The following is a 14,536-nucleotide window of genomic DNA, read 5'->3' as shown; positions in this document are numbered from 1 at the left end:
ACAGGTCAGTATTCCTAATGAATATTGAGGCAGAAATTCTCAACAAAATACTAGCAAGCTGAATTCACAAGCACATAAAAAAGGATTCTACACCGTCGCCAAATGGGATTTATTTCTGGAATGCAAGGATGGTGCAATATATAAAAATCAAGCAATGTAACACGATACAGTAACAGAATAAAGGGGAAAAAACACATGATCATCTCAATTGATGTGGAAAAAGCATTTGACAAAATTCGATACCCTTTATGACAAAAACACTCAAGAAACTAAGAATAGAAGGAAACTACTTCAACAACATAAGAGCCATATATGCAAAGCCTGGCTAACATCAGTCTCAATGGTGAAAGACTGAAAGTACTATATTTTCTGTGTCCCATAAGTTTTCGTATGTTCTGTTTTCACTTTCATTTGTCTTACAGCATTGTAATTTCCCTTGTGATTTCTTCTTTAACCCATTTGTTATCTAAGTGGCATTTAAATGTGTGTTGTTTAATTTCCACATATTTATGTATTTTCTAGTTTTCCCTCTGCTGTGGATTTCTAATTTTATTCCTTCGTGATCAGAAAAGATGCTATGATTTCAGTCTTTTAAAAGTTATTTATATTTGTTTTGTGGTCTAATGTGATCTATCTTGGAGAATGTTCCGTGTGCACTTGAGAAGAATTTGTATTCTCCTCTCGTTGTATGGAGTATTCTCTGTATTTCTGTTAGGTCCAGTTTGTCTAGTGCTGTTCAGGTCCTCTATTTCCCTATTGATCTTCTGCCTGATTGTTCTATCCATTATTGAAGGTAGGGTATTGAAGTCTCCCACCATTACTGTATTGTTGTCTATATCTCCCTTTAATTCTCTCAGTGTTTGCTTCATATGTTTTAGAGCTCTGATATTTGGTGCATAAATATTTATAATTGTCTTCCTGGTGATTTGACTGTCTTATCATTATATAATGCCCTTTTTGTCTCTTGTGATAGTTTTTTACTTCAAATCACCCCTACTTTCTTTAGGTTGCCATTTGCATGGAATATCTTTTTCCATCCTTTGACTTTTAGTCTGTGTATGTCCTTAGATCTAAAGTGGGTCTCTTGTAAGTAGCAAGTCATTAAATTGTTTTTTATCCAGTTCAACCAATCTATGTCTCATGGTTGGACAGTTTAATCTGTTTACATTTAAATTACTGATAGGAAAGGATTTCTTATTGCCATTTTGTTACTTATTTTCTGGGTGTTTTTGTGTGTTTGGCTTTTTTGACTCTTGTTTCCTCTCTTACTGCCTTCCTTTGTGTTTCATTGATTTTTTTTGTAGTGACCCACTTTGATTCCCTTCTCATTTCCTTATGTGTGTGTTCTATAGATACTTCCTTTGTGGTTACCATTGTGATTATATAAAACATCTTAAAGTTATAATAATCTATTTTAACCTGATAAAAACTTAACTTCAGTCACATACAAAAACTACTCATTTATAGCTCTGCTCTCCGCCTTTCTATTATTGATGTCATAAATTACATCTTTATATATTGTGTACCCATTAACATAGACTAGTTTTTTTATGATGTCTTTTAGATTCTAAACTAGAATTTAAAGTGGATTTATGCACCAGAATTACAATAATACAAGATTCTATATTTGTCCATATATTTACTTTTATTGGAGAACTATATACTTTTGTGTGGGTTTGTGTGGCTTTCTAGTATCCTTTTGTTTTATCTTGGAAGGTATGATTTCTCCTTCATTTTTGAAGGACGGTTTTTCCAGATATACTATTCTTGGTTGATTTTTTTTTTTTTTCTTCCAGTACTTTGAAAATATCATCCCGCTCCCTTCTGGTCTACAGTGTTTCTGCTGAAGAATACACTGATGATCTTATGGAAGCCCACTTGTATGTGATGAGTTGTTTTTCTCTTGCTGCTTTCAAGATTCTTTCCTTCTCTTTGAGTTTCAAAAGTTTTATTATTATATGTCTAGATATGGGTCTCTTGAATTTTCCTAGTGAGAGTTCATTCAGCTTCTTGGTTTTTTTCCTCAAATTTGGGATGTTTTCAGCCATTATTTCTTTAAATAAGCTCTCTGCCCTTTTCTCTTTTCTCCTCCTGGGACTCCCATAATGTGTATATTGGTCCCTTTGATGTTCTCCCACATGTCCCTTAGACACTCTTCATTTCATTCTTTTTTCGTTTTTTTCCTCTGACTTGATGATTTCAAATGACCTTTCATCAAGTTTGCTGAGTCTTTGTTCTGCCTGATCAAGCCTGCTATTCAACCCCTCTTATGAATTTTTCAGTTTGTTGTATTTTTCAAGTCCAGAATTTCTGTTTGGTTCTATCTTATAATTTCTATTTGCTGATATTCTTATTTTCTTCATGCATTGTTTTCCTGATTTCATTTAGTTGTCTTATCTGTGATCTCTTTTAGCTCATTTAGCATCTTTAAGATAGTCATTTTAAATTCTTTTTCAGAAACTTCATAGATCTGTTTCTTTAGCGTCAGTTCCTACAGCTTTGTTTTCAGTCCTTTGACTGGGCCATGTTTTCTTGTTTCTTTGTATGCCTTGTGATCTTTTGTTGAGATTTTAGCTTTAAGAAAAGAGCTGCATCTCTCAGTCTTTACAGAATGGCTCTGTACAAGAGAAGACCTTCACCAGTCAGCCCAGCCAGGGGTTCTAGAACCTTTTGCACCTTTTCTGGAGATGCATCTTTTTTGGGGTTGTGTGTGTGCTTTTATTCTAGTATATATGGCTGCTTAACTGTCGTAATTTCCTGTCTCTTCTCGGGAGCTTTCAGTTTCTGTTGTATTCCTCTATCCTTAATCTTTTGCTTCTCCTGGCGACTGCCTGTGGAACTGCCCATCCTCTACTGCTCTAACACACTGCGGTGCTTACCTGTTTTCAGTGGCCTCCAACCTGATGTGCAAACTATGCTGGCATTCCATCAGCACCCCAAGCCAGGTGAGACAGAAACCAGTCCCTTGGGCAGCCTACAGACAAGCCAGAATGCTGGACACAAGTTCCACGTTTTTTTCTGTCCCAAGAGAGGAGCCAGAAATTGGGAGGTGGTATTCTCCCCATCTGACCTCATTACCCTGGGTGGCACGAGGGGCTAGGGCAAGCAAACTATGACCAACTCTTACCCTTTTTGGCTGCCTCTTCTTTTGTTTATATGTTTACCGGGGTTCTGTAGCCCCTTACCTAGTTTTTAGTGTTCTCACAAAGACATTTTGGTACATATATTGCTGTTAATTCAGTGTCTCTTGGGGAAAACAAAGGCCTGTATCTTCCTAGTCTGTCATCTTCCTAATATCCTATCCTCTTGGTTTTAGTTCTGTTTCCCATTTCCTGCCTTGTACTGGAATATTTAAATTTTTTTACTATTCATTTTAACTTATCTATTGGCATTTTGGCTGTTTCTCTTTGCATATTTATTTTAATGTATGTTATAGGCATTACAATATACAATATACCTAAGCTTTCACAATCTACATAGTTAATATTGTAGTATTTCTTGTAAAATGAGGACACTTTGCAACTTCAATCCCTTTATACCTACCTTTCCCTTCATAATTGTCATGTTTATCACATCTACATACATTGAAAATACCATCAGACAGTGTTATAAGCTTTGCCTTCAACAGTCACATATATCCGAAAGAACTTAAAGGGGAATAAATGATCTCACGTATTTACGTAGATATTTACCTTTCATGATACCTTTCCTTCATTCCTGATAATTCAAGATTCTCTTTTGTATCATTTTCCGTCAGCCTAAATGACTTCCTTTAGTAGTTTTGTTCTTTTCATCAGACATTTTTTTTTGCCTTTGTCTCTGTTTTCTTTTCAGATCCTAATTACATCTTTAGATTTATTACCACAGGTCCCTGAAGCTCTATTATAAAAGTTTTTAACCTGTAATATCTATGAATTTCATCTTGACATCTGTCTGTACGTTTCTATACATCTGTCAAGTTTACTGACTCTTTTCTCTGTTGTTTCCATTCTGCCATAAGATCTTCCAGCAACTTTAGAAATTATATCTTTTAGTTCTGCAGTATTCATTTTGTTCTTTATGTGGTTTCTTTTTCTCTTGTTTCTATTTCATATCTTTTCAGTAATTTCAAATGTGTGGGTTTTACATTTTTTCTTAATCTCTTAGTGTATAAATAAAAATAGCATCTTTTATGTGTTTGATAATTTTACCACCTGGCTTGTCTCAGGTTTAGCATCTGTGGTTTCTTTTCCCTTGAGAGGGGATCACATTTTTTCTTTTTATGATGAGTAATTTTGAATTGTATTGGTGGACGTTGTGAGTGCTGTGTTGTATTTATTCTGGGTTTTCTCCATTTCTCTGAAGAATACTGATATGTTTACATGTTGATATTTTAGCAAGTAGTCAAAGCAATAATATTTAGACTTTACGTGTGTTCTGCTGTTTGTGGGCAGTGGTTTAATTCTCAGTTGGTTCTCTGAGGCTTTGCTACACTGGTTTGTGTTCTTCTCATGCATGTGTAATTCAGATTCAGACTAAGATTTGTACTGGTTTGTACCCCAAATTAGGGAATCTTCTCTAAATGTTTCCCATCCAGGAGTCCTCCCTCACTTTCCAGTTTGGTTGTTTTCCTTGCCATGGTTTTCATAGCAGGAAATATGTTGGGGCTTTTGTAGCCCATTTTTGTGCCAGTATAACTGGGGCCCACCCCTGTGGGAAGGCTATAAGTGACAGGGAAAATAGCAAGAAACTCACTCTAGTGTAAGTCACTTCTTAAGGTTTTCACTCCCTTCTCCACTCTTCCTCTTTTGTTTACTTTTATTTACTGACTTCAGGTGATTGATTTATTTTGTCAAGCATTTTTAGTTGATGCCAGTCAGAAAGGGAGATGGACTCTAAGAGGTTTACTCCACCATCCTAAAAGTAGAACTTCCTCAGTTAAGGAGTATTTAATGGTGAAAATGGTTTTTTCATTTATTTTCTCTTGTATCATGATGGACTCATTGGTTTTTATTGTATTCTTTTTATCTATCACAATCATTTTTATGCTACTATTTTAAAAATTTTGGCCAGTCATATAAGTCTTTGACATCTTCATTTCTTTTTGGCATAAGATTTCTAGGCTCACTTTTCTTGCCCCCTTCCCAAATTGTTTTTTTTATCCAACTATCTTGGATCCATATGGTGGACATTGATATTTAGAAATTATAATTTAGGAGTTAAAGATTGCTCTTTATAACTATCTTTTCTGACACCTTTTTCTATTTCTTCCGTGGCAATTGATCTGTTTAAGCTTTCTCGGTGACTTTTTTTTGATGAATTTTGTTGAATTTTTCTGGAAAATTTTCCGTTTTGTTTATACTTTCAAAAGTATTAATGATGTATTAAGAAATATTCATAATATCAATAAAATTCATTTTAATTTTGCATTTACCCCGTAATCATTTTTTTGTTTTTGTTCTTTTTTGATTGGTTTAGCTAGTGTTTTACTTCTTGATTTTTAAAGCACCAGCTCTTTATTTATTAACACTACTCTTTTCTAATTCGTTACATTTTCTTTTATCTTAATTTATTTTTTCTGCTTTACTTTGTTTATTTTCTAAGTTTTGGAAGTGGTTCCTTAACTCATTTGTTTCTTCAGTTTTTATTGAAATAAGTGCTTAAATCTTTGAATTCTCTGAATGCTGAAATTTCCGAGATTATGGTATGTAGTTATTTTCTCTATTGTAATTTACTGGAATTCTTCTATTTCAGTTTTATATTTCCATATTTACCCAGCATTTATTCTAGAGAAGATGTTTCCGTTTTCATGTGGAACATGTTTTCATTTTCTAATATGGCTATTAATTTATATTGTTACTTGTTTTTGGAGCGAGAGTGTGTATGTTGTCTCAGAGTTTTGCCACGTACATACTCTACTTGCAAGATATTTCTTGCCCCCAAATCTCATGCTGCTTATTCATCAGTTTCAAACTTCATCAAGATATTCCTTCATATTGGTTGTTATGTTACAGGTTACGTCTGTCAGTTCTTTTTCACAAACTTCCTGGCATTCTTCCTCCAAACTCCTTCACTGTATAATTCAATTTCACTTCTTTTCCTTGAAGTCCCCAGATTCTCAGAGTTTTATAAGACTTTTTGTAGGGTGTATACCCAGTACATGTCTGAAAATTCATTGAGAGACTTGTAGGAATTACCAGAATGATTAACCTTGGTTAGAAGGAAAAGAGAGAGAGGACCTGAGGGAAGATTTGAAGGGATAAAACAGATAAAACATCTGTAGAATGGGTAGTTAATAAGAAGGAGCTCGATGAAGATAAGTAAATAAGAACTCTCATTTTATTTCATATGGGAACAAAGAAATGCACACATGGCTGTGCACTGGAGGGAGTGAACCACAGTATCTGTATTTTTAAGGGGAAATATATAATTGGAGAAAGATCAGGTATAAACAGTTGCCTTTAATATATTTATATTTTATATGGAAACTTATACAGGAAAGAGTACATTAAATCATTGTAGTAAAGTGTGATAAATGAATTATGGAGACATTGTCAGTAACTGTTTCAAACTGCGTAGCCGATTTTAGAGTTCTCTAAAGTATTCATCTCTAACAGGTGATATTTTTTATTTTTAAGAAAACCTACTGTAAAACATTCACCTTTTTTGGTCAGGAAAACAAAATGTTTTTCTCATTTCTTTTAGATTTGGAGTCAAGATATGAAATAATCAGCTATGAAAAAGTACACATTTATGAAAAATGTCCATCTCTTACTCTGCATCAGAAATTTCATAATAGAAACCTTATGAATGTGACCAGTGTGAGAAGGCCTTTAGTTGACATACAGACCTTACAGTACGTCAGAGAATTCATACTGGAGAGGAGCCCTATGAATGTAAGCAATGTGGAAAGGCTTTTAATTGTGCATCCAACCTTCCACAACATCAGAGAATTCATACTGGTGAAAAACCCTATAAATGCGAGGAATGTGGAATGACCTTTAGTCGTAAGATAGATCTTAGAGTTCATCAGAGAATTCGTACTGGTGAGAAACCCTATGAATGTGAAGAATGTGGGAAGGCCTTTAGTTGTGCCTCACATCTTACTCAACATGGAAGAGTTCATACTGGTGAGAAATCCTACATATGTAATGAATGTGGGAAGGCCTTTAGTCAATGTGGAAGACTTAGAACACATCAGAGAATTCATACTGGTGAGAAACCCTATGAATGTAAGGAATGTGGGAAGGCCTTTAGTCAAGCCTCTCACCTTGTACAACATGGCAGAATTCATACTGGTGAAAAACCCTATGAATGCCATGAATGTGAGATGATCTTTAGTCGTGGTATAGATCTTAGAGTACATCGTAGAATTCATACTGGGGAGAAACCCTACAAATGTAAGGAATGTGGGAAGGTCTTTAGTTGTGCCTCAAATCTTGTTCAGCATGAGAGAATTCATACTGGGGAGAAGCCCTATGAATGTAAGGAATGTGGAATGACATTTAGTCGTGGCTATCAACTCATTCCACATCAGAAAATGCATATTGGTGTGAAACTCTATGAATGTAAGGAATGTGGAAAGGCCTTTAGTCATGCTTCAGCACTTATTCAGCATGAAAGAATTCATACTGGTGAGAAGCCCTATAAATGTAAAGAATGTGGTAAGGCCTTTATTCTTATTTATTATTAAGAATGCATCACAGAATTCATACTGGTGAGAAACCCTATGAATGTAAAGAATGTGGGAAGGCCTTTAGTTGTACCTCAAACCTTGTGAGGCATGAGAGAATTCATACTGGTGAAAAACCATATGAGTGTAAGGAATGTTGGAAGGCCTTTAGTCATGTTGAAAGCCTTAGAACTCATCATAGAATTCACACTGGTGAGAAACCCATGAATGTAAAGAGTGTGGGAAGCCTTTTAGTAGTGGCCATCAACTAATTGTACATCATAGATTTCATAGTGGTGAGAAACCCTATGAATGTAAGGAATGTGGGAAGGCCTTTAGTGTGTATGGATGACTTACTCGACATCAGAGTATTCACAGTGGTGAGAAACCTTTTGAATGTAACAAATGTGGGAAGTCTTTTAGGCTTAATTCAAGTCTTAAAGTACATCAGAGAATTCATACTGGAGAGAAACCTTATGAATGTAAGGACTGTGGAAGGGCATATATGCAGTAGACAAGGTACAGACAGCAATGGATTTATAACACTGAGAAAAAATTTGAATGAAAAGAATGTGGGAATGCTTTTAGATATGGTTGAGTTCTTATAAGGCATTAAATAATTTGTACTGGTGAGAATCCCTCAGAATGTAAATGCTGTTTTGGTTTTTTAATTTATGACCCAAATATTGTTCATATTCAGAGAATTTAGGATCTATTTTTATATAACATGAGAAAACCTTTACTAGCATTTCTCTATTTATAGATTATGAAAATATAATGGAGGAAAACTCAGAGAATGTAGAAATGCCCTTGTTTTTGATGCTTTATTTATAAAAGCCCTCCAGCCCTAGTCAATTATTGTTAAACTTGAGAAAACTCATACCCCAGAAAACCCCTGTTGACCTAACAAATGTGGAAAACCATCAGGATTGCTATTTGATTCTTTACAGTCTGTATGACATTGGGTAAGATATTTATCCCTGTGGGACTCATTCGTAAATGATGATAATAGTACCAACATTATATTGCTGTTATTGGAATATAGAAAACTTGGAGAGCTAACTCAAACATAGTCTTTATTCAGTGAGTATTAGATGCTATTTTTAGTGTTGTCATTATTTGTATTCCTATCAATGAGTTATTATGTGATCAAGTCCATATGGATGTGGTGAATTTAGATAAACTTCATGTAATTACTTATGCCTTTGTTAAGTTTTAAATAATTCTTTCTAGACAAAAATCTAGTAGAATGTAAAAAACATGAGAGGATTTAAAACATGAGTCTGTTGGAGCGCTGCCACGGTCATTCTTCACATACTGTCTATGGCCGCTTTTGTACTTCTCGATGGAGCTGAATAGTCGCAAAGGAGGCTGTCTTGCCCACAAAGCCTAAAATAGTCACCAACTAGTTCTGCACAAAAATTTTGTGAATTCCTGCTTTAGAACAACATCCTCACCATTTTTTCATGACTGGATTTTTGGAGAGTACAAGAAAGTAGTCTTATCGAATATCCCACGTTCTGGATTTTTTAAGTAGTTTCCTTGTGGGTCATTTATCTCGTTTTTCTATCCCCAATAGTTCCAGCAAATTTGAAGTTCAAGGGGTTTCATTGAGTTGATGTTGTGTACATTAAGAAGCATATAATTTTGAGTTTTGCCACTATTAATGATACTAGATATTATCACTTTTTTGTCGTGGTGACTGCTAGATCTCTCCAATGTAGAGATCCATTTTACATCTGCATGGTAGTATTTTGTCACCTCCTTTTGCAAATTGATAATCTCACGTATAAGTCCTGAATTGAATAGGAAATTAAAATTGAAACGAGGGCCTAGTTGGAAAGGAATGATAATGAAATGCTTGTATACCAGAACTTTGGGATGTTGCCAGTCCTCTACTTGTTGAAAATGTAATATTCTTCAATGCATGCAGGAAACCAAAAATGAAGACTAGAGCTTTATTTCCATTGACCTCTTTATCCCCAGAACCTGTTCAGTGCCTGTCACTTAGTAGGCAGTAAGAAAATAATGGGGCCGGCCTCATGGCCGAGTGGTCAAGTTCACGCTTCACTTCAGCGGCCCAGGCTTTAGCTGGTTTGGATCCTCGGCATGGACATGGCGCCGCTCATCAGGCCATGCTGAGGTGGCGTCCCACATGCCACAACTAGAAGGACCTAGAATATACAACTATGTACTGGGAGGATTTAGGGAGAAGAAGCAGAAAAAAAAAGAAGTTGGCAACAGATGTTAGCTCAGGTGCCAATCTTTGGGAAAGAAAAAAATAATGAATAAGAATTTGACTTACAAAGCTAGGAAAACAACAACGTAAATCCTAAGTCAAAATAAGGGATTAATACAACTAAAATTATTAGAGTTTATTGATTAGTAACTGAAATAATACTCTTTAAAAGTTTGGGGTTTTTCCTGTGAAAAGCAATGATACATGTAGAAGTAGAGTTTAGTGATTTACAAGTGAAACAGTAATCTTGCAACAGTATTTTTTAACTTTTAAATTTCTCCGTTAAAAGTATATTAACATCAAGTAGACATTGGTAAATCTGGTCAAGAAAAACATATTAATGATTACGTTCTAGCATTGTTAATAAGGAAAGGGATATAAATATGGAAGAAAAATTTAAATTATGAAATAATGCTTTATTTTATTCCAGTATACTTAGAAATCTAGAGAGAATGAATTATGTTCCTAGAAAAAATGTGATTTATCAAAATTAACCTAATATGATATTGGAAATTTATTTTAATAAAATCAAAGGAAAACCTCTTTCTCTTAGAAGTAGCACTATGGCCCATTCTCAGGTGAGACTTAAATAAGGAAATTATTCCTAACAAAGTTTTTCCATCTCATTGCTACATGGATTATGTGATAAATCTCTATGAGAATAGCTCGCCCAAATCAAAAGTTATATGCGTTTCTATTTACTATTTGCCCTTTACAAAAAAGTTTGCTGACGTGTGATCTAGATTGATTAGTTTTTCTAATCTTTATTTAACTTTAGGAATGAGTTGAATTATAGATTTATTCAATACTAAAAGGAACAAGTTTTTTTTTTCCTGCATTTTACCATTTTCTAAATCAGAATGCTATTTATAACTGACAGCTACTTTCAGTCACTTCCAGCCAGCTACCCATCATAAATTAGTCATTTGAAATGCCTTCCACCGTATTTTCTGGCAATGTCAAAATGCCAGCATCAAAGCATACGAGTTTTGATGAAATATTCTTTTTGCATAATTAGTATTCAACCCTATAAAAGAATTAATACCTTTCAAATAAGAATGATTGTGGAGGGCTGGCCCAGTGGTGCAGTGGTTAAGTGCGCACGTTCTGCTTTGGTGGCCCGGGGTTTGCCGGTTCGCATCCCGGGTGCAGACATGGCACCACTTGGCACACCATGCTGTGGTAGGCGTCCCACATATAAAGTAGAGGAAGATGGGCATGGATGTTAGCTCAGGGCCAGTCTTCCTCAGCAAAAAGAGGCAGATTGGCAGCAGATGTTAGCTCAGGGCTAATCTTCCTTAAAAAAAAAAAGGAATGATTGTGGAAAATCACAAATTACCTATTGTCAACCAACCATCCAGATACCAATGTGATTTTCCCTTAATAATTGACATTTCTATATCCATTTGTTGCAGATGGGGAATCCAGTGTCCTATTTAATGATTCACCATCTGATAGTTAAAACCATCATCCCATACAAGGTAAAGTTTTAAAATTAAATATAACACGATGGGATAATTTGAGTTCCCTAATATAACCCATTGGTGCAGTAGGTCAACGTGGTAATTCTCCAGGTTACTATATTTGCAGGTTGAATGTAAAGACATACCTTTACCCAAAATATTTGTAATTATGCCCCCAGGAGCACTGTTAGAACTTGATAATATTTTTAAAAACGTTTTTGTGCTTAAACAAGTTTATGAAGTGCTGAATACTAAGTCCCTGCTTTTGAACAATGAAACGCTCATGTCAGCTGACAGATGAATGGGACCTGTGGTGAAGAGCCTTTGATAATGTTTCCGTGGAAACCCCGTTTCTAAAGCTGTTAGCATCTCTGGGGAGCGTTGCCAAATCCAAAGGGGGCGACTCTAAGGTTGGAATTATGTCGTTACTTCATGTAATTAGTGATGATTTGATGGCAGACAGCTCCCATCATGACCTACAGTTAGCTTCCTTTTTCTGAATGTTCTTTCTACAAAATGAACTATCTTTTAGCCCAAGTTTATATACATATACGTCAATGAATTTGTCTTGCCCTTTGATCATTATACAGGTGTTGACTGTTTTTCAGTATTACAAAAACAGTGGCTAGCTTTGTTCTCAAATGCTAGTAGATGTGAACAACAGTCTAACTGCTGAGGCATAGGGTGTGTGTATTTGTGTGCATTTGGTATGTATTGCTAGCTTGTTTATTTTTGTAACATCTGACAACTCAGTCAACGATGAAATGTGTCCTATATTTCTTCTTCTAGTATGTGGTTTAGTTTTTATTTTTCTAATTACTAGTGAGTTGATTATTTTTCACATATTTTTGTCAGCCAATCGTGTTATTTATTATGATTTTCCTAGTTCTGTTTTTTGCCCATTTATTAATCTTTCTCCTGCTGATTTATAGATGCTTTAAAAAATAGTATCTAAATCCTTTGCTTGTTTTATATGATGTCCTTAGTTTTCCCAAACTTATACTGATTTATGCTATTTTTTACTGTGTTCAATACCCGTCATAGAAACATTTTAAATTTCAATATAGTAAGTTTTCATCTTACCAGATATTGTTATTAATTTCTATTCACAATTTTATTAGACTATTTCGTTTTCTAAACAATCAGTCAAATTATTGGCGAACCAAAATGAAAATTCCTTTTTAAATATATGGATTAGTCTTTTCATTGAAATAGCTTTGGTTGTATTGTATATTGGTAGTGATACCAGGCTTTCAGTCTTTTCCTCCAATTTAATGGAAATTATATCAACATTTCATGGTTAATGAGTGGTTTGCTTTGGGTTATGGGTAAATAATCTGTGTATCTAAGTAGTTTCCTACATTAGAAATACCTAATTTTTTCCAAATACCGTTTCATTATTTGTTACTTTAGTCATATAGTATTCTCCTTTAATGTATTGATATATTAATTAATAATGATAGATTTGTTGGTTTTTAACCATCCCTGCAATAAATCCTGGTCAGCTCTGGTATATTATTATTTATACCTGCTGAATTCCATTTGTTAAGATTTTATTGATAGTGTTTACGTTTATATTTGTATGTGAGATTGTATCATATTTCTCATGTTTGATATTGCAATTATCAGGGTTTTTTTAAAGCTTAAAAAGTTTAAAAGACAAGATAGAACTTGTCTTTGAAAACTCAAGAAGTCTTATATATCTCTTGATTTTATTTGTTTTTAATGTTAGATCGTTACTCACCTTAAAAGAAGCATCTTTTTACACAAGCCCCTCAGTAAAATCAGCTATCATGTTTTTGGCAATACTAGTTGGGACACCAGAGCTCCTCTGGAAGGCCATAAATGCGTTTTGGCTCCTTAAAAATGTTTGGATACTTCTCAGCAACCACGTTGGTACTGATTGATTCTTTCATGCCTGGATTTTTATAAATAGTTAATATTTAGAAGTATTCACTAATTAGAACTATTAGAAATAATACTTCAGGAATATCAAATAGAAAATGTCACTGATTTAGGAATATTTAGTATTTAGAAATATCCATTGATATTTGTCTTTGTTTAAAGCTAATTTCTAATCTTTTAATCTATCAATTAGTATTTCATTAAGTATTAAGTAATCAGCATTTCTCTACATATTTGCTCTATTTAGACAGCCAATAAACCAGATCTTAAAGATTTAACAAATTAAATGTCTCTATGTAGTGATCAATTGTAAATGTAAGGTCTTTGAACATCTGCTGAAAATCAGAACCTTAATATTTTTTTTAAATCACCTAAAACCTGTAAATGTAAAGATAACATTCCAAAGATTGAAATGTTTATAAAACTGATCAGTGAACTTACAATAATTTGTTTTTCAAATGCATTACTATAGATTCACTTCTCTATTCTAATGCTGTTTTTTATTTATGTTCTAATTCCTTCCCAGTTTTTCTTCCTTGGTCTTTTTTCCCCATGGGACAAGTTTTATGGTGTATAGTTTCAATATTCTCCCCCGTCAGACAAGATGGCAGAATCTGAGTGATCCAGCATTTGTTTCTTGGTCAGATCACTGGGGCTGGTCAGAGTCACTGTGATCCTGAGCTACTTCAGGGTTGTTTTTTTTTTCCACTTTAATAACATATCTTAAAAATTGTAGTAAAATACACATAATACAAAATTTACCATCTTGACCATGTTAACCATTTTGAACTGTGCAGTTCAGTAGTATTAAGTACATTTATATTATTGTGCAACCATCTCCGTCAGCCATCTCTTTTCATCTTGCAAAACTGAAACTCTCCACCCATTAAACAGGAACTTCCCATTTCCCTTCCCTCCAACCCCTGGAAACCACCATTGTGCCCTTCCTCTATGATTGTGACTGTTCTAGGTCCTCATGTAATACAGGCATACTCTGTCTTTTTGTGACTGGTGTATTTCTAGCACGCCTGCTCCCTTTTGGTGTCTGTTTGCATGGAGTATCTTTTTGCATCCTTTCACTTACAGCCTATTTGTGTCTCTGGATCTATAGTGAGTCTCTTATTGACAGCATATAGTTTGATCATTTTTTTATCCATTCTGCCAATCTCTGTCTTTTGATTGTAAGTTTAATACATTTATCTTTAAAGTAATTACTGATAAGGAGGGACTTCTGTCATTGTGCTATTTGTTTTCTATATGCCTTACAGCTTTGTCCTC

At 34.4% G+C, this 14,536-nt stretch overlaps 1 protein-coding gene across 1 annotated transcript in view; it reads left to right on the top strand.

Annotated features, from left to right (window-relative positions):
* Positions 1 to 8,165, top strand: part of LOC124250389 (zinc finger protein 607-like) — a 67,425-nt gene extending 59,260 nt beyond the window's left edge. Inside the window, 3 exon segments of the mRNA XM_046682186.1 lie at positions 6,779 to 7,652; positions 7,655 to 7,873; positions 7,876 to 8,165. Coding sequence (XP_046538142.1) covers positions 6,779 to 7,652; positions 7,655 to 7,873; positions 7,876 to 8,165 — 1,383 coding nt within the window.
* Positions 8,166 to 14,536: the final 6,371 nt, after the last annotated feature.

Source organism: Equus quagga, chromosome 13 (assembly GCF_021613505.1).
Source record: "Equus quagga isolate Etosha38 chromosome 13, UCLA_HA_Equagga_1.0, whole genome shotgun sequence".
Taxonomy (NCBI): Eukaryota; Metazoa; Chordata; class Mammalia; order Perissodactyla; family Equidae; genus Equus; species Equus quagga.
The sequence above is the reverse complement of the archived record's forward strand: the minus strand, read 5'-3'. Positions and strand labels throughout refer to the sequence as shown.